Source organism: Phanerochaete carnosa (assembly GCF_000300595.1).
Source record: "Phanerochaete carnosa HHB-10118-sp unplaced genomic scaffold PHACAscaffold_4, whole genome shotgun sequence".
NCBI lineage: Eukaryota > Fungi > Basidiomycota > Agaricomycetes > Polyporales > Phanerochaetaceae > Phanerochaete > Phanerochaete carnosa.
The window spans coordinates 286747-303994 of NW_006767631.1; the positions used below are offsets into that span (position 1 = coordinate 286747).

Below are 17248 nucleotides of genomic sequence, written 5' to 3' on the forward strand. Positions count from 1 at the left end.
ATCAATTTTTAAAGCGACACCGCATCATGGATCATGATGTAGTACGGCAGTCAAGTGGCGAAGACGAGCAAAAAGAAATGGGGGATCACAAACGCTCGCTTTGTGGCGCTCGGATACAACCGCATAATTCACGAATTCACGTGATTTACTATAAGCGTTTGACGTGACAAATTCTCAGCTGGCCGCTGCATTCTTGTACTCAAAACAACGAGGCAACGGAATTGAAAACTGAGGGACCCCTCACGACGCGAAAGCGGAGTACGGGTGGTAAAAGCCGAGTAATTTAAACTCCGAGATAAGATTAAGATAAGATAAACTCGCGTCGCGTCGTGCAAGCCGCCCCTATCCCAACCACTGCAGACCGCTACTCTCATCAACCTGCATCAGCATGTCGAACGCCGCCGCCGCGGCGAAGCCCGACGACCTCTCGGCGCACCCGAGCTAGAGTATCTCTCACCTGGCCAAATCCCAGTCTCATTCGTTTATTCTGCACCTTGCTCGTTCGCGCGCGTTGCATGGCCAGACTTCTTCCACCTCGCTTTGACGTCTCTTAACATGAAATGCGTGATTGGATAATTCCAGAAGCCGCCACGCTCGTTTTTCCAGCATTCATATCGCGCACAAATTGTTCGGTGATACTCTTCATGACGTTGCAAGATGCCTCGCCACCGTGCCATCAGGAGCGAGAGACACAATCGTTCCACCAACAACACCGACAATATCCAGGTCCGGTTCTGTCAGTATAGCAACGGAGCGAGTGATGTGGAAGACCAAGTCGAGGGAGACTTCAACTCTGCGCTGCACGACGCGAACGGTCACGCTTATCGTCATAACAAGGCAGCGGAGTTCACATGGGGCGTGGAGACGTACACGGACGCCAAAGATGTACAGATGTTCCTCTTGTCATGAGTATGTGAATCTGACCTCTATTACGTTGTGCAGTCAGAGCAGCTCGAGGTGCCAATTCGCGAGAGTGACACGGCTGCGCCGTCGTGGAGCACGCACGACACACTGGGGGACGAGCTACACTACGTCGATGCGACGGGACCCTGCATACGCGGGGGCTCCATCGAGAGAACAATCTGTAAAGAGATCGGGCCAGGCCTGGTTCGGGAATGTGATTCGAAGCGATCCGCGACGGGTCGCAGGGCTGGGAAGGGGCGGAACTTGAGGAACTTGGAGCATAGTGGAGAGATGGAAACGCGGGTACGAGTAATCCTGAAGGATAAATTATTGGCAGGTACGCGTGTTGTTGAGACGTATATGCGCTCCGATATTGATATTATCTAGAGGCGGCACTCATAAATACATGCATGGCGGAAGTCGAACGATTCCAGTCCGCCTCGATAACTGTTTGGCCATGCCGCTGCTCTGCGGCAATCAATCTGCCACTCTCCAGCACAGTAGTCGCGCATAAAGACTCCACGCTCCGTCGAAACGAAAATCTTAGCGTACGACCTCACGGACGAGCTTGCCGCGCTCAACACGCTCCTCGAACCCCTCATATCGCTCCCGATGCGTTTCAGCGGATATCAATTAAAGTCACAATTCCGACGATGCGCCTCCTCAGCGGCATCCGGTCTAAGCACCCGCCACCTCATGTACCAGACCACCGAATTGCCCAATGCGATCGTCGGGTATGTCGGATCGAAGCGCGACATACTTGCCTACGACTATGCTTCCGTGCAGACGCGTGGACATGATTGCGCTTCTGAGCACCGCGTCATCCGCCACGAAGCCAGCTGGTCCGGACCCTCGAACCACCTCATTGTCAAACTATTTCTCGCACGCGACGAATACATCTCCAGAGTTCTAGACGACTCCAAGCAGGATGCACTCACGCTCGCTGCAGACGACGCGGCGCACAAAGTGCCGGCGGAATACGACGGCGCGCATGTGCTCGCACAAAAGCGCAAGCCCCACTCGTTGAAGCTCCGGACAGTCGTCGATCTGTCTCTCCGGCGGGATCTGCGCGTTCTTGAAGTCTCGAATAGGAGTATGACCGCACAGGAGATGCCGCCGTCTGGGATGTTCGGACCATGGATTCAGGCGCGGGCGGTTCCTAGTGTTTGAATGGTCCGGGATGGCTACCTTACTCTCGTTCATTTGACCTAACAGCCGCTGGCCTGTCTCTCGTACACCGCGGGTCTTGTCGACCGTGTTGCAACATCGGAGCTTGGATCATATCGAGATGAACAGCAACGCGATGTTTGCTCCAAGGAACAAACGAGATGGTGGCGATGATCAAAGCAAGCCTACAGTCGTACGTCAACTTGCATACATGCTGCCGTTCTTGTACTGAGACCGCGACAGCTTCCGGAACGACGGACGGCTTCCATCATCGACGAAGCACGCATTTGACGTGACCAAGCCCTCGTCGTGATGACGCGCACGTTGGCTATGCACAATGACTGCCTGGTCTCAGGGCGAGTCGTAAGCTGCTGTATTTTGACGCAGTAACTGACGCGTTGCTAGGGCCTGACTACAGGGCTATGCTGAATGCCGCAGCAAAGACTACCTGAGCCCGGTCACCGATATTTTGAACCTCTTGCTCCGCGAACGCTGACGCACGCCGACCATATCCCCATCCGCGCCCTATCCGCAGTTCTCCGGTGCCCGGAATAGACCGGCCTGAATACCGCTGCGTCCTTGGCCTCCTGTGCCAAACTTTTGGCCCTCAGCCTCAGTGTGACCGTCACCGCAGGCTCTTGCCATTGTTGCCTGCGTGGAAACCGCGTATGAAGTTCCGGGATTCCACGGTCAGCATCTTGGCGTGCTCCTGCACGTTCGTTAACATAAGCCGTCGGTCGTTTACTTCGACCATGCAGCCCGCGGGCACAAGAGCATCCGCGTCGTCCTCGTATCCGCGTCAGCGCCCCTCTGGTCCCCAGGGGTCCATCGTGATGAGTTTCTCACCTTAGAAAGACAAGGGAAAGGCCCTCGGCATTTTCTGGATCATCTTTCGGCTCAGCGTATTGGCTGGGTCTATCGTTATCCTTGCCATCAACATTCGAAGCGGTGGGTTTGGCGCCGTCTCTGTGTCCGTTTACGTTCTGAGTCGCGCAGAATCGCTCCGTATTTCTCCATGCTGACGTCTCTCTCTCTCTAGGCTTTCTCCAATGTCTCCTTTGTCGGCGCCGCCTTGACCGTGTTTGGCGGCGCGATTGGTGCGTTTCGCTCGAAAGCGCCCACGCCAACGCTCTTGATCGGCTTGTGTGGTTTTTGTTTCTGATATCTACCCTCTCTTCGGATATTGGGGTATGCACGGCTTGCCCCGCTCCCAGGTCTGTACGTACCTTGTCCTTATTTTTGTACACGACTTACTTACGCTCTTACAGGTATTAACTATTCGCTTTTTCACCAGACAGATGCCAAAAATAAAATAGGAATCGAAATCGCACGTACAGCTTCCATGTGCCTGAGACGTTTCAGACGGTTGTCGTTACCTATGATGCAGTTCTACGGTAGGCCGTGCACAACGGAGACTTCAAGACGCTCAGCCCAACCCAACTAGACTGGCTTACTGTGCCGATTCTGAGTGGTATCGTCAAAGATGTTGAAGATTCGTGTAACGATGTTCATCGCCTTCCAAGTAAGCTGTCGTGTAGTGCTGCTGCATGCATAATATCATATTCTGTCATGCACTCAGCCGCTTACTATAGCGATATCATCAGTCCGTTGATTTTTCGATCATCAGAGAGGAAATATCGATGACTTGCTGGGTTCGCTAGCGCGCGTTAGCTCAGGCGTCTGCCTCAAATGTTCAGGTTCTACGACTTCCAAGCGCCATAGTGCATTCACACCATGGCCACGAGATCATTCTTGACCTGATAAAGTCTCTCCGGGGGACCTCGGAGCTGACTATCTGTCGAAAACAGTTTCATCGGTTTGGTATCGAGTTTGTGATGACCAGTGTTGCGTTCACAAGAGTCATCAACCTCGCCGCTCGGGCTGGAACCCCTGCCGGTGAGTCTCGTCTTCGCTCACGGGAGCTGTGCACAGCGATAATTACAACGTTAGATCTCATGCTCTTCGCGACGCACCTACATCGCGCGTGCTACGCTTGTGACGCGCCTGCAATCATCGAGCTCTACTCCAAAAATTTCTTGTGGGACTCAGTGACCGCGTGCGAATTGCGGGCGGTCGCATGGGCAGCCTACTACATCCCACCAACGTCCTCCGGACACAGATGGGAAAGCCCCGGAGATGCTGAAGTGCATGCCCGCTTCGGAGATGGACATCTCAGTTGGTGAGTCCTCTTCCGTTTGAGAGCGATGATGAGACTGAATGAATTCGAACAGGCGAGATGGGAGAGACAGGGACCATCGGGACCGAACTATCATGACCCGCTCCGGCAACTGCACTTTATCCACCGTTCACATAGGATCGTCACTAGATATCAAGACCGTAATCACTGACAACCGGAAATCAGATTGGTGAACACGCTGGTGCACCACAATAACGGATACCATGGGACTGATATAAGGGCCCGCCTCAACTGAGTCACATCCCTGGCAGGTGGTCGCTCGGAAACTGTGGACTTGAAAAAAAATTATGTCTACCTGCGCTACCCGTATGGCCGAACAAGGCCTTCGTCCTTGCTACCGCTCATCCAAGCGGGCAAGTGAACACATGTCGTAAGTTTCACTTGAAGTGACACATTTCATCCGGTGCTCCCTACTACCAGCAGCGGTGAATAGACCTATAAAAGCTGTGTTCCTGCTGTGGACTATACAGCGGAATATATAGGCTGCAGTTCATAAGTCTTGTACACCAGTCTACCTCTCCACTTGATCACCTTCTCACCGCAGGCAACATGGGACAATCAAACGACGGCCTGAACCAAGAACTCCGGGAATTGTACGGGCCCTCTTTTTCTGGTAGATCCTCATTCTGCAGCTCACCACTTTCACATGGATTCAGTTTCACAGACAACTATGTGGCATATTCGGTAATGTGTATGCAGCAGGTTTCCGAGCTCCAAAATAAGCAGGCTTACCAATACTATTTCGAGGCCTCGTGACTTATGAGTTTATTATAACGCTAGACCAAGAAATCGAGGTGGTATGGAGGAAGAGATTCACAGCCACTTCACTACTCTTGCTGAGCGTTCGGTGGCTGATGCTGCTGAGCTCAATTTTGTTTGTTATACCTGTGGGACTAGCTGGGTGTAAGTCTTTATGCTGCCTGAGAATGGATATATCTCACGATACCATCCTCTAGATGTACATCCTGTCCCCTCGCAGAATCCTCCCTAACAAGCTCCCGCATCCGTCACAAGCTGCAAGCCACTCTACGTGTCGAGTACACTGGTGTACTTCGCAACCACTGCCCTTATTTCACGTGTGTTTACCTGTATTTATGTTATTCGAAAACAACTGATCTTGGATTATTCGTAGTGATCCCAGCTCTGCGTGTATACGCGCTCTGGCAAGGGTCAAGGCTGAAGTATGTTTATCCTGCCATTATACTCACACTCGGGGCAATCCCGATTGGAACAAATATCGTGCGCTGTACCCTCATAAATCGAGCAGCAGTCAGTGCTAATTCCCGTTTAGTTTGGCTGGGCACATAACACGATTGCATATGAGAGCCTTACGCCGCTCGTTAACTCCAGCGCCTGCGTGTACGTCCCCAATGTCGCACCGAAACTGAAAAAAGAGTGCGTAGCCAATTAATGACCAGTGGCACTGCTCCCGGACCGATGTATACTAACTACTTCGCTTAGGAGTAGGTCTGCCACGCTCGAGCTGGCACTTACATTCTGACATACGTGCATGCAGTGCTCTTCCTCACGAGATGCAGCGTGATTGCCGCCGACGCCATCGTCCTCGCGCTGACGTGGGTCAAGTCGTTCCAGCAGTCCCGATGGATGCGGCAACCTAAGCTTGAGTCCCCCATATTGGCTGTGTTACTTCGAGACGGTACGGATACCACGTTCCTTCTCTTGCACACAATGCGACTCATGCTATGCTGGTCTAGGCACACTGTATTTCGGGTAAGCTTGAATGAGTCTTGAAATCGGATTTAGTATCACCCAATGCGCAATCCCCTTAGTGCTCTTCTTGCCGTCAATGTGCTGCAGCTTCTAGACTACTCAAGTGGCGTCTATGTAGTAAGTAGTCGACTGCACGTAGATTCTGAGCGCTCCAATTTTGTACCTACAGGATACCATCGTAGAAATCTTTCTCCGGTCAATGGTAACCACCCCACGTATTTCGGGAATACTTACTGATTGGTAGCATTATCTATAACAGCCCCCTTTGCTTTTGCAGCGCTTCATGCTTAATCTTCGCCAGCTTGGTACCGCTGATGAAAGCGGTTCGGACACGCGACATTCTCCCCACTCCTCCATAAGCTTCCAAATGTCCTCCAACTTTATGGGGAACATTGGAGAGCCTCTGGACCACTGCCAATCAGAGCAAGTGCAAGATGACGGCGATGATGGCCACTCGGATGCAGCAGATAAGCCAGAGGATCAGCTCGAAGAAGGTGTCATCCGAGAGAAACGACTGTCTTCCACGGGCCGGCATGAACTGGTTGTCGCTTTGATATTGCAAATCGCCGAGTGCGCAAATGAGCAAGATGATATCAGCTTGTCTGCTTCCTCAAGTGAAGCGACATGTTGAGAGGTATCCGGATATCTGAGGACCGACGGTTAGGTGTGTATTCATTTTTGCTACGCCACAGAACGGCTCATTGAGAGCCTTTTACGCAGGTCAAGCGATCGCTACCACGGATAACGAAGGCGGTCATTATTTTTCTTTGCTATATTCTACAGCTTTCGCCTATATTCACTCGTCCATTCTGCTCTCACAGCTACTATCTAATTCCCTTCGGGAATTACATATGTTATTTGGCATCAGGCATAATACACTGGCGTCTTATCGTACCGCTCTACGTTAGTACGGTGGTGTAACCCGGACCAACGCTCTGATGTCCAACGGACGAAACTCTTGCGGCCTAAACTCGAGCCCGTGGCGAGCATTGCTGCTCGTAGAGCCGCGGGGGAATAATTTGGTTCAGATGAAGAGAGAGATAGTGTCTGCGCAGCGCCATGATGAACGCATTGGCGTTGAACGTTTTACAGCGTTGAAAATAAGAGTTGAGGAAGGTTTGACTCGGAAGGCACGAGGCGCCGGCCACCACCAGGTCTCTGAAGGCATTACGACCTAGTGCATGATTCCCTAGAGACCTTGAAGCTTGAAGGTGCATCAAGTGCCGAGAGGTCGAGGAGGAGCAAACACAGGGTGGTAAGCACGGTTTTTTTCTTGAAGAAACCCGGCCAAAATTGGGAAAACAAGAACCAATTGTTCCCCGGTTGTACATTGGGGTAAATTAGTGCGCAAATTGGTGCAAAACCGGCCAAAAGAGGCTGAAACGCGACAAAACTAGCGGAAAAGGAAGGTTTGTCTCCAAATTTTCTTGAATGAAAACCGGTTAAACACAGGTTCTTGTTCGCCCAGCTTTTGGCTAGTTATGCAAGCAAAAAAACTGCACCTATCACCTAGTGAAAGAGACGGCGGCGAGGTCCTAGGTCGTTAGCGCCCAAACAGGACGCGATTTTTGTGGCGCTTACAGGTTGCTCCTTTCGCACTGGACACTGGCCAATTCAACTTTCTGCGTCTTATCAAGGTTCGTCCGTCATCCGGCCGCTGCTATAAGAGAAGTTGTTTGCTCCTTTCATAATGTAAGAGGCCCGTTCACGAGCCGAGCTATGGTGCAGGTCGTCCCGCGTTGCACGATATTCGTGCAGGCTGAGAGTCCGAGGTTAGGGTTTCCATGCCTATAAGCGCGGGCTTGGTAGCGCTTGTGGGCTGCTCCTTTCGTAGCCACCACCACCGTTGAGGACCTCCGCCAGGCCCATCGGTGATTCTATGTCACCCGGCTCAGAGCCTCTCTCTCTAAGTTCCGGAATCTCTCATGCGCTTTCCCCTCCTCTTCGCGTCGTACGAACGGACGCCTCATGCTCCGCTCTGACCTCTTAGCCCGAAACGAAGGACTATATAACTTTGACAGCCGTCACACCCATAGGTACAACAATTTTCTTGCGTCAATGCCGCTTAGCGATGCTCAACAAAGCGCTACAAGGCTCCTTGCTGCCGCTATATAGGGCCACGGCGTGAAGAGCAGGCAAAGCTGCGTCCCACCGACCACACTGGCGGCGTCCACAACAAGCTCTGTCAGAGGGACACCAGGTCAGAGTGGAGAGACGGGAACTACGGCACGAGTAGCTTTCGAAAGGATGGGTCTAGAAGGTGTGCGTACCCTTCAGACGCGTATATGCTTCATAATTGACATTGACTAGAGATGTGGTGCGTGAAAGCGCGCGTGGCGAGAATCGGACGACTCCAGTCTGCTCGCATGAGTATGATGCTTTGCGACTGCTCTGCAATGTGCAAGCTGCTCCCTTAAAGACTTTTGTCCGTTGAAATGAACGCGTCAGCCACACGGATCCGTCTGTCGCGCTTATTGCGCTACCCAAGCTCAACATCTCGCCCCCCCCCCACGTGTCTCGGCGGATGTCAGTGAAGGCTGTTCCCCCGACGCCGCACCCCAGCATTGCCGAATTCCCTCATCAGCATCATCGTTTCAGTTCCCGTCACCTCCTGCGCCAGTTCACTGAGGCGCCCGACGCGGTCTTCAGCCATGTCGACCCGAACAAGGATCTATTCGTTCACGACAGGGCGCTCCCATATCAATGTATTCCCTCGCCACTTCCAACGCGGCGCCATCTGCGGCAAGACGAAGCTGTGTCAGGCTCTGGGGCGACCTCGTTGTTACTCGATTCCTCGCGTGCAATGTACGCGTCTTCGAAGCCTTGGGGCGACTACGGAAGATGGCGATATGGCCGCGCAGAACGTTGACAGCCACTACAAGATCAGAACCCACAGATGATAGCTCTGGAACACTGGCGAAGCACGAACAATGCCCGTTCTTTGCTTCGTGCAGGATGGCTATCCCACACTCGCTGGATCATCTTCCATGTCCTTGGCGCAACCTCGTCACCGGCGCTTACAGACTATGCTGAACGGCTGTTTGGATCTGAAGGTAAGTTGCACGCCGTTGGGATTTGTGACAATGAGAATAACTTTTACCAGAACCTTTATGGGAAGTTATGTCCCACGGTACGGCCAATCTGAGTGCTATTGCCGACTACCTCTCTCGGCGGACGCTAGCGGCACCTTTGTTCCCTCGCCCTGCTGAATCTCCAACTGCGCGCCGCAGACAGGCTTAGACGTTGTAGCAAGCTCTTCACTACCCGCACCGATGCTCGCGTCCCGAGTCCAGTCTCAGTCAGCCCAGTCATCATGGCAGGCTTGCATGACCGTTACCCGAGGGGTTCGACCTTCTCGGTTGAGAACTCAATGGTCTCCTGCAGTTTCGTGACAAGCTGGTGTGCTGTTTGTCTCAGCCATGCAGCTCGCCGATGCGGGGCGCGCGCTCATTTCTCACCCTCGCGGGTTACGTGCTTCATTTCACGGCAGCGCCTCTCTAGTCCACACAGGGATCAAGTATCTATCATGACAAGCTATCTCCACGCATTTCACGAAGAAAAGACACTCGACGTGCCCTAGTCTTGCCAACTACGCTTTGTTCAAGAGGCAGTTTGAGGTGGTCTACAAGCGGGTTCTAGGGTTGGGTGCGGGCGACGACTGAGGAGTTCGAAGTGGAGGATCGTGTGGGGACAAGAGAAGTGGAGCTGGTGCGCGTATCACTCAGATACATGTACGCTTCGATACTGATATCATTCAGAGGCAGAACCTGTAAACGCATGCACGACGGACGCTCTACGAATTCGATCTGCCTGGACAACCATGTTGCGTTGCGGAAACGATCATTTCGCAACGAACAGGCTGCCACCGCCACGTGTAGTAGCATGACGCAGGCCTCTACGTTCTACCGAGGCGGATGCCTCGATGCACACACGACTGCATGGACCTGTTTATCAAGCTCAACACGCCCCCCGAACTTTTTATCTCGCTTCCGACACGTCTCAGCAGATGCCAATCAAGCCCTATCTCCGACGACTGGGTTCCGTCGAGTCCTTCATCAGCGCCATCAAGTCCAAGCGCCCGTTACCTCGTGTGCCAGACTACCGAGCTGCCCAGCGCGATCGTCGGGCGTGTCAAGTCAAGGCGGAACGTGCTTGTCTACGATTACGCCTCTGTGCAGGCGCGCTGTCATCGTTACATTTCTTCGGCACCTCGAGTACCGCATCATCCGCCACGAAGCCAGCTAGCCCGGGGCCTGCAATCGCCTCGTTGCCAATCGATCTTTTGCGCATACAACAAACGCGTCTTCCGAGTCTTAGTTGAGCAACCGCTGAGATATGGTGATGCAGCATCCCGACGCCCGCCGCAGATCTAAGGTCTAAAGTCTGCAGACTACGGGCCGGGGGTGCTCGTGAAGCAGGAATGGTATCTGATGTTTGCTCTGTTTAGAATGGCCACCGTACGCTCGCCGAATCACAAGCGGTGTCTTTGGCCCAACCGAAGCTCATCGTTGGCACCCATCGAGCATGCTAAATAACTGTCCGAGCCTGGAGGTTAGTCACGTACTGCAGAGATTGCGACAATGACTAACGTTTTACTGTGACTCTACAGGCAGGTAGCTATGTTGTATGCTGTAGCGAGGACTATCTGAGGATTCTGAGTCCGTTGTCGACCATCTCTTCCTCTGCGGCCGCCAATAAGACCCTTGCTCGGTTGCTTAGTCAAATTCCTGGCTGGCTGTCGCGGACAAGCCCTGGGGCCGCAGCAACTCTTCTCTCTGCCTATGCTGGCGGGCATTCCCTAAACTTGTATTTTTCGATTAGCGCAATTCGTGGAAATGCAGTATTACCAGAAACTGGAAGCTGGCCGCGAGCTGTCACGAGAAACGCGAAATACCATTGAGATTTTTATTATTATTATTGGTACATTGCAGGGGTTTGATATGCAGGCTGAGGCCTGAGAAGTCCGGCAAGACGGCGGCAATGCGACGCGGGCGCGAAAGCGCGCATAATGACGCACGTGATCAGACCTATAAGCGCGGACTTTGTGGCGTTTGCTGCGTGCTTTCCAGCCACGACCTCTTGCATATCGACCCTCGCCGTTGTTGAACACGACGATGATTCTACACAGGGTGCAGCCGCTTCTTCACTGGTGCTCTGCGCCCGCGCTGTCTCTCATCGCCCCGCCGACTTCCCATGTCCTGCCCGGGCGTACGCCCATTCGCCGACGCAAATGGCCCGCCGCACTTGATCTTGAGGACAATATAACTCTTATGCTGTAATGACGCTCTGCGACACCCGCCAAGGCCTTGCAAGGCGCCTAGCGGTTGCGGCCGCCTCTAGAGCCAAGCACTTCAGCGTCCATCCGACGCAAACGGCCGGTCAGCCTTGACGACAGCCGCACTTACAAACGACTTAGCCCTTATACTCAAACGACACCTTATTGTTCTCGCCAATGCCTTGTGAGTGCGCGTGCTCACAGGCATCAAGATGTCCGCGCTCTTGCCACGCAACATCGCTCGCCGACGGACGAAAAAGCATACTTCTGCGATTCGAAGCGGCACTTTGCGTGTAGCAGAATCACATCTCACCATCAGCGAAGACGGTAGACAAATGGAATGGGCATGGTATGACACGGAGAAGCTGCCCAAGGCGGCATAGAGGAGTTCTCTGGATGACCGTAGGCGGCGTTAAAGGGACTGGGGGCTGAGGCCTAAGGGTTGAGCGGAGAGGCTGAGACGCAAGCTTGAGTATCCTTGAGGATGAAAGTTGAACAAAGAGGGCTGAGACGAATATGGCAGGAGGGCTCAAAGCCGAGGTATCGAGCACAGAGACAATTGTCTCAGTTGCAAAATTGTGAGGCTCTAGGTTAAGGCACAACTGTGCCGAGCCGCTCTTGCGTATCGTCCTCCAGATGATTTCCTTGCTTCTCGATGTCGATAGCAAATACCTCTCGGCCTAGAACGACAACATAAGACCCGCCACCTAACTGGCCTGCTGAGAACAGGAGCGGTGTGATGCGTACGAGGAATATGTCGTCGATTTGATCCCTGGCGCATACACTGATGCAGGAGATACAGAGGATAGGCTTATAAACAGCTGGGCGCCGACGCTTGAAAGTTGAGACGTTACCAACAGATAGCGACGAGCGCGCATGCACTAAAATTTGACAGAAAACAGGAATGACTGCAATGCTCCTAGGTGTTCTATAGTGAGAGAATGAGCTGATGTCTCATGCGCGTATGTTCATTCTACTAACTTCGCGATTTCTAATTGTTTACTTGGGTCGAACGTCACTAGGTGGTATCGCATACAGGAGATATTGCATCAAGGATGACGAATTGCGAGCAGAGGGTTGTACACTGCGTTGAAAGATGTCAGCATCACCTCCAAATGTCGGAACGACAGAGAGAGAGATATTACAGTACCGTGATCAAACATTGGGCGAGATGGCCAGGCATGCGTGCCCCGACCGAATACAGGTTTAAAGTTTCAATTTCAATACTCAATATCCATAGCTTGTTCGTACATTGCGCGTCAAATGATCCTTTGCTTTTTCAACCTCATATGCTTTCGCTCGCCCGCGGAAATGTCGGCATCGCCACAGGGCGGAGTGTACGACGGAGGTCGACCAGATACGGTTTTTTCCCGTGATGTTGGCATCCTTGCAGAGGCTATGCGCCGCGCGCGCGAAAGGATGGGCGGTAAAAACCCAGAGAATCAGGGATAATCCGAGGGGAGCGTGCACAACCTTTGTGGCGTTTGCCGCTTGTTCCTTTCCAACCACGACCTTCGTGACTTCCGCTCTTGCATGTTGATCTCCGCCACTACGATAGCTCTGTGCCACGTCAAACTCGTGGCTCCTGTAGTTATTGTGCTCCAACGACGCTCTATGATGCCCGCCGGCGCCTTGCAAGGCACCTAGTGCCGCGCCGCAGGAACGCAACATTTAGGACGGGCAAGACCATTGCCTTGTAATAACCACCGAAATTATCCACGTCTTACTCTACCAATAGAGAGCGCATTAGGCGACGCCGAGGGCCAGGTAGGAAGACGCCGTCAACTTTGCGCTACGCGACGCTCAAGCGTTCGAGTGCTCAGTAATCGTCCGGTAGTGGTGCCGGCGCTGGACGCATTGAAGGAAAACATGGGAGGCGAAGACATTTGTAGCCCTCGTTTTTGTGATATTATACACCCCACTTATTCTGATTTCGCGGTGCAGGCCCAAGAGTCAGCAGAGCGCATGTGCGTGCTCGCAAACATCGGACACGCCAAGGCCCTTGCTGCTCTACACTACTCGCTGGTGGTACAAACACCACGAGTCTGCGATACGGGACGACGCTCGGCATGAGTGAGCGCCCGGGCCACACCTTGTTGTTAGCGACGGCAGCCGACGGATGATTGTCATGGCAGGACGCAGAAGGCAGCGTCGAGGGGTTCCCTGAGTAATCACAGGCGACGTCATAGGAGCTAAAGGAAAACGGCTGAGCAGAGAGACAGAGACGTGGATGTGAATATTCCCGAGGACGAGGGCTCGGCAGGTGCGCTACTTCTTACGCTAGACATTCATGCTCCGTTGCTGACCCCACGCAGAGGCTGGGCCCACAAATAAATACACACGAAGCCTCAAAGAATACCTTCCTAACATATGAATGAGCCACCTGCCACTGCTCCGCAACGGGCGAGTTGCCAGCTGCGGCGGGCGGGGCCGTCGCTCGACGCTCGATGTGAACGTCTACTCGTATGGCCTCATGGGCCCAAACATGGAGCTCAACGCTCTGCTCAGACTCCTCACCCCATTTCCACCACACCTTGCAGATACCCGTACAAGCCGACTCACGACGAGTATGTGCCTTTGCCGCGCCCGCTTAGCGTCGCCGGGTTCTTTGTCAACGTCGCCAAGTCGCAGCGCTCGTCCAGACATCAGCCCACCGAGCTACTCGATCGGATCTTTGGACATGTCGACCCGAATCAGGATCTACTCATCCTTGCACAGGAACATGCATGAGGTCATCTTCCTCCAGCGCTATGAGCACCGCACCATCTGCAGCAAGGTCAACTCGCCGAAGGCCTGAACCCACCACATTATTGACCAACCCCAACTTCACTCAGGCGAAGCGTACATGTCCTCGTAGCCCCAAGCGAGGCAAATTTCTACCGTTTGGGATCTTGGCAGCCGACACGGACCTGTAGTCTTTAGACGATAGACGAGGAATACTAGCGAAGTACGAACAGGTCTATGTCTTCGCTCTGTTTGGCACTCCAGCTGAATCACCGGCGTGCGTGCCGACCCCATCAGACAACTGCCAGAACTTGAAGGCAAATTGCATATTGCCGAAATTCACGAGGATGACCGCCACTCACTAAAGCTCGGCTATAGGTCATACCCGACGCAGCGATGGAGACCACCTAAGCCCCATCACCGACTATCTCTTTTTCTGCCGATACTGGTGACACCTCCACTCGCTTACTCTTCCAATTCTCTGGTACTCGCCGCAGAGAGACCCGGATGCCCCAGAGATCTACTTCTTCGCCCACATTATCCCGCACATCCTGATTCCAGACCTTTCATTTACCGCCACCACGACAAGCCCGGACCGCCCGGTCGTTGCCCGAGCTCCGTAAAACATTCTGGGCCTCGCTCTGCCGATATGCCAGTGATCTTCTGCAGGTCCAGCTCATCTCGACCGCGTAGCTCCCAAGTGCAAGGTATCTGCTTGTTCTTCAGTTTCCGACCTCAGTTTTGCGATAGTGCTCTTATTATCTGCACAAGGGCTATTACGATCAGGTATTCGCTCGAGAAAGATAGGGACAGCGTGTCGGGGGTGTCTGTAGGCTGCCTTCCCCCTCGATTTCGCTCTTGAATGATCCATTCACGCTCGCATATGTCTAGGGCTCTACAAGGCTGCACAAAGGGTAGGGTCAGTGCGCTTGTTCGGAGCGAGTGTTGTACCAGTGCTACGGCTGAGTGGACATCGATCAGAGATTTATTCAGTGAGATGCGCCGACGTATTATTGACAGCAATAGATAATTGATTTCACTCTTGGCGGAATACAGAGAGAGAGAGAGAGAGAGAGAGAGAGAGAGAGAGAGAGAGAGAGAGAGGTTAAAGCAGCTGGTACATGTGCAAACCATGGCGCGATAAATAAAGAAACGTCTGTCCTCTTCGACGCTGGCATCGGGCAGCCCAATAATCGGTACTAGCTATCGACTGTCGCATAGTCATTGCTTGGCAGAGTGTCAGACTCTGTTTGAATGAGCATAAGTCAAGCTACCGCGGCGAAGCAAAGAGCTGAGATACTTGCCTAATGGGTGGACGTAGAAGGTCCAGCCACTATTCCGTGCGAGTAAGCAATTTGCCCTATGATGTTCTCGTCACTTGCACGCTCTGCGGATTGTAACGTTAGAGCGGTATTGGCTCCGTTGACTGGTCCCGACATGCAAACGACGGACCTGACAGGTGTACGGAAACCTCTTCAGATTCGTTCCGTGGCTCTTCTTCTGCACGGCTGTTGTTGTTATCACTGCCTTCAACTTGCTCTGATTGGCTGTGGTCCAGAGGCGCGCCAATATTCCCGAGGAAGTCTGAAGACACCCGGAAGCTGAGGTGAGATAAGTGATGTGTATCCGAACTGCTGTCATTGGCGGTGTGATTGGGCTGACGGAGATTGAGGATGAAGCGTTGTATCAGTAATGGGGGCTATAAGTAAGAATACTTGGTCAGTGGACACCTCCGTCGTCCTAACCCCGGGCCATGGGGTATTTACCACAAATCTGATGAAAGGGTTCGAATAGTTGCCCTGTAGTAGACGAAGAATCAGAGCTATACGAGAGATCAGTGTGTTCCGGCACTAACCAGCTCGGCAAAACTGCTACGAGTGTATGTGAGAAGATCCCAAATATTCATAGCTAGAAGAACACTGAGCATTTATATGTTAGGCAGAGTAACTGGAAAGGTTGGAAATTTCTAGTAGCTTACAGAAAATAAAGGGTACCTAGAAGAGTGTTGTGTGGGTTAGTACCTCGTGTTGCATATAAAACAGAAAGATATACTTGCCGTCCCGGAGCAGCACAGCCGAAATAGAGAATCCGAGCTCAAGACGGCGCATGTCCTTGAATTGCTTGAATGATTTGATCCACGTCAGCACGAGGACGATGATATCGACGGCGATCGAGCTGCATCTTGTGAGATAGAGCACTACACAGTGCGTGTACAAGGTGACTAAAAGTAAAAATTTGAGCAAGGCTAACTCACGCCTAAGAAACGAAGTCAGCATGAAATCGAGGAGGGTAACAAGCTTGTACATACTCAGTGATCAGCTTCGGCGAGATGTCGGTGACATCGAAGCATCCAATGAGCTGCGGAGTGTTTATGTATACGACTGCTACATGCACCAATTGGAACTAAATTCAAATCAGTATAGATGACTGCATAAATTGTTAAATAATAACACACAATATTCGTTCCAATCGGGGCTACTCCGAGCATGAGTATAACGGCAAGAAAGACATATTTTGTCTGTGATCCTTGCCAGAGGGCATACATACGCAGGGCAGAGAACACTGCACAGAAGACCAGTCTAATTCCCTGTGATTCAGCAGTAAGTATTCTTGTACTCACATGAGATCTGAACTGTGCCCGTCAAGTACACAAGTATGCCCACTATGTTTCCTGGTCCGCACCTTGTGGCGCATGTGGCGACCTGTGAGGGAAAGTTCTACTGTGACAGAACAGAGCGTACACCTGTGGAGCAGTGCTGTGAGATCATCCTGTCCTTCAGCATCAGTGAACTCACACCATGCTTGCGCCGAGGGTATGGCCCCCAGAATCGGGCCGAGAAGCATGATCCACCGAGTGGTGATCAATAGCACCGAGGTCAGCGAACACTTCCGTCTCCATCCCACCGCAATTTCTTGATTGAATGTTATAAGGTATTCGTAGACTACAAGGCCTGCGAAACATTTTGTCAGCCTGGTGCCACTGAGGGTTTAGGATGTCCCAGTATACATAGCACTGAGTTTGCTATATAATTTGTTGTCAGGCTAAAAGCATACGATTTGCGTCAGTGTCATTATATGCGCACTCTAGGGAGAGTGAGCTCGTACGCTTCTCTAAGCTCCTGCTGTAAACCTTCGCTTGACTGAGCCATTTTGTCTGTAGTGTGCTGAGAACGTCCGAGTCCACTGATGGGTTGGTCGGTGCAAGGTTAGTCGGTACAGATCCAACGGCACCCTCACTTACATGTTATTTA

General features: G+C 52.5%; 4 protein-coding genes across 4 annotated transcripts; 3 read left to right on the top strand and 1 right to left on the bottom strand.

The window, feature by feature from the left end:
* Positions 1-346: 346 nt before the first annotated feature.
* PHACADRAFT_183040 (uncharacterized protein) lies at positions 347-2662 on the top strand. Its single transcript, XM_007394099.1, has 4 exons — positions 347-885; positions 943-1240; positions 1451-2263; positions 2314-2662. The coding sequence occupies exons 1-3, from the start codon at positions 658-660 to the stop codon at positions 2071-2073; spliced, it is 1149 nt and encodes a 382-aa protein (XP_007394161.1). The 5' UTR covers positions 347-657; the 3' UTR covers positions 2074-2263; positions 2314-2662.
* A 674-nt stretch (positions 2663-3336) lies between these two features.
* On the top strand, positions 3337-4572 carry PHACADRAFT_183041 (uncharacterized protein). Its single transcript, XM_007394100.1, has 4 exons — positions 3337-3592; positions 3732-3966; positions 4021-4249; positions 4302-4572. Exons 1-4 carry the CDS (start codon positions 3554-3556, stop codon positions 4438-4440), a joined length of 642 nt encoding a protein of 213 aa, XP_007394162.1. The 5' UTR covers positions 3337-3553; the 3' UTR covers positions 4441-4572.
* Positions 4573-6209: 1637 nt separating this feature from the next.
* On the top strand, positions 6210-6689 carry PHACADRAFT_253367 (uncharacterized protein). The gene has a single exon (XM_007394101.1). The coding sequence runs from the start codon at positions 6366-6368 to the stop codon at positions 6627-6629; it is 264 nt and encodes an 87-aa protein (XP_007394163.1). The 5' UTR covers positions 6210-6365; the 3' UTR covers positions 6630-6689.
* Positions 6690-15301: 8612 nt separating this feature from the next.
* On the bottom strand, positions 15302-16485 carry PHACADRAFT_207584 (uncharacterized protein; the record flags this gene model as incomplete). Its single annotated transcript, XM_007394102.1, has 7 exons — positions 15302-15384; positions 15450-15696; positions 15764-15796; positions 15853-15865; positions 16050-16253; positions 16306-16400; positions 16453-16485. The coding sequence occupies 7 exons, from the start codon at positions 16483-16485 to the stop codon at positions 15302-15304; spliced, it is 708 nt and encodes a 235-aa protein (XP_007394164.1).
* Between the last annotated feature and the right edge of the window lie 763 nt (positions 16486-17248).

Coding starts and splice junctions, on each gene's coding strand:
- PHACADRAFT_183041 (XM_007394100.1), top strand. CDS start 3,554: ATGTTGAAGATTCGTGTAACGATGTTCATCGCCTTCCAA. Junction 3,593..3,731: donor CGATGTTCATCGCCTTCCAA/GTAAGCTGTCGT, acceptor TGGGTTCGCTAG/CGCGCGTTAGCTCAGGCGTC. Junction 3,967..4,020: donor TCGGGCTGGAACCCCTGCCG/GTGAGTCTCGTC, acceptor TTACAACGTTAG/ATCTCATGCTCTTCGCGACG.
- PHACADRAFT_183040 (XM_007394099.1), top strand. CDS start 658: ATGCCTCGCCACCGTGCCATCAGGAGCGAGAGACACAATCGTTCCACC. Junction 886..942: donor CGTACACGGACGCCAAAGAT/GTACAGATGTTC, acceptor TACGTTGTGCAG/TCAGAGCAGCTCGAGGTGCC. Junction 1,241..1,450: donor GAAGGATAAATTATTGGCAG/GTACGCGTGTTG, acceptor CGAAAATCTTAG/CGTACGACCTCACGGACGAG.
- PHACADRAFT_253367 (XM_007394101.1), top strand. CDS start 6,366: ATGTCCTCCAACTTTATGGGGAACATTGGAGAGCCTCTGGACCACTGC.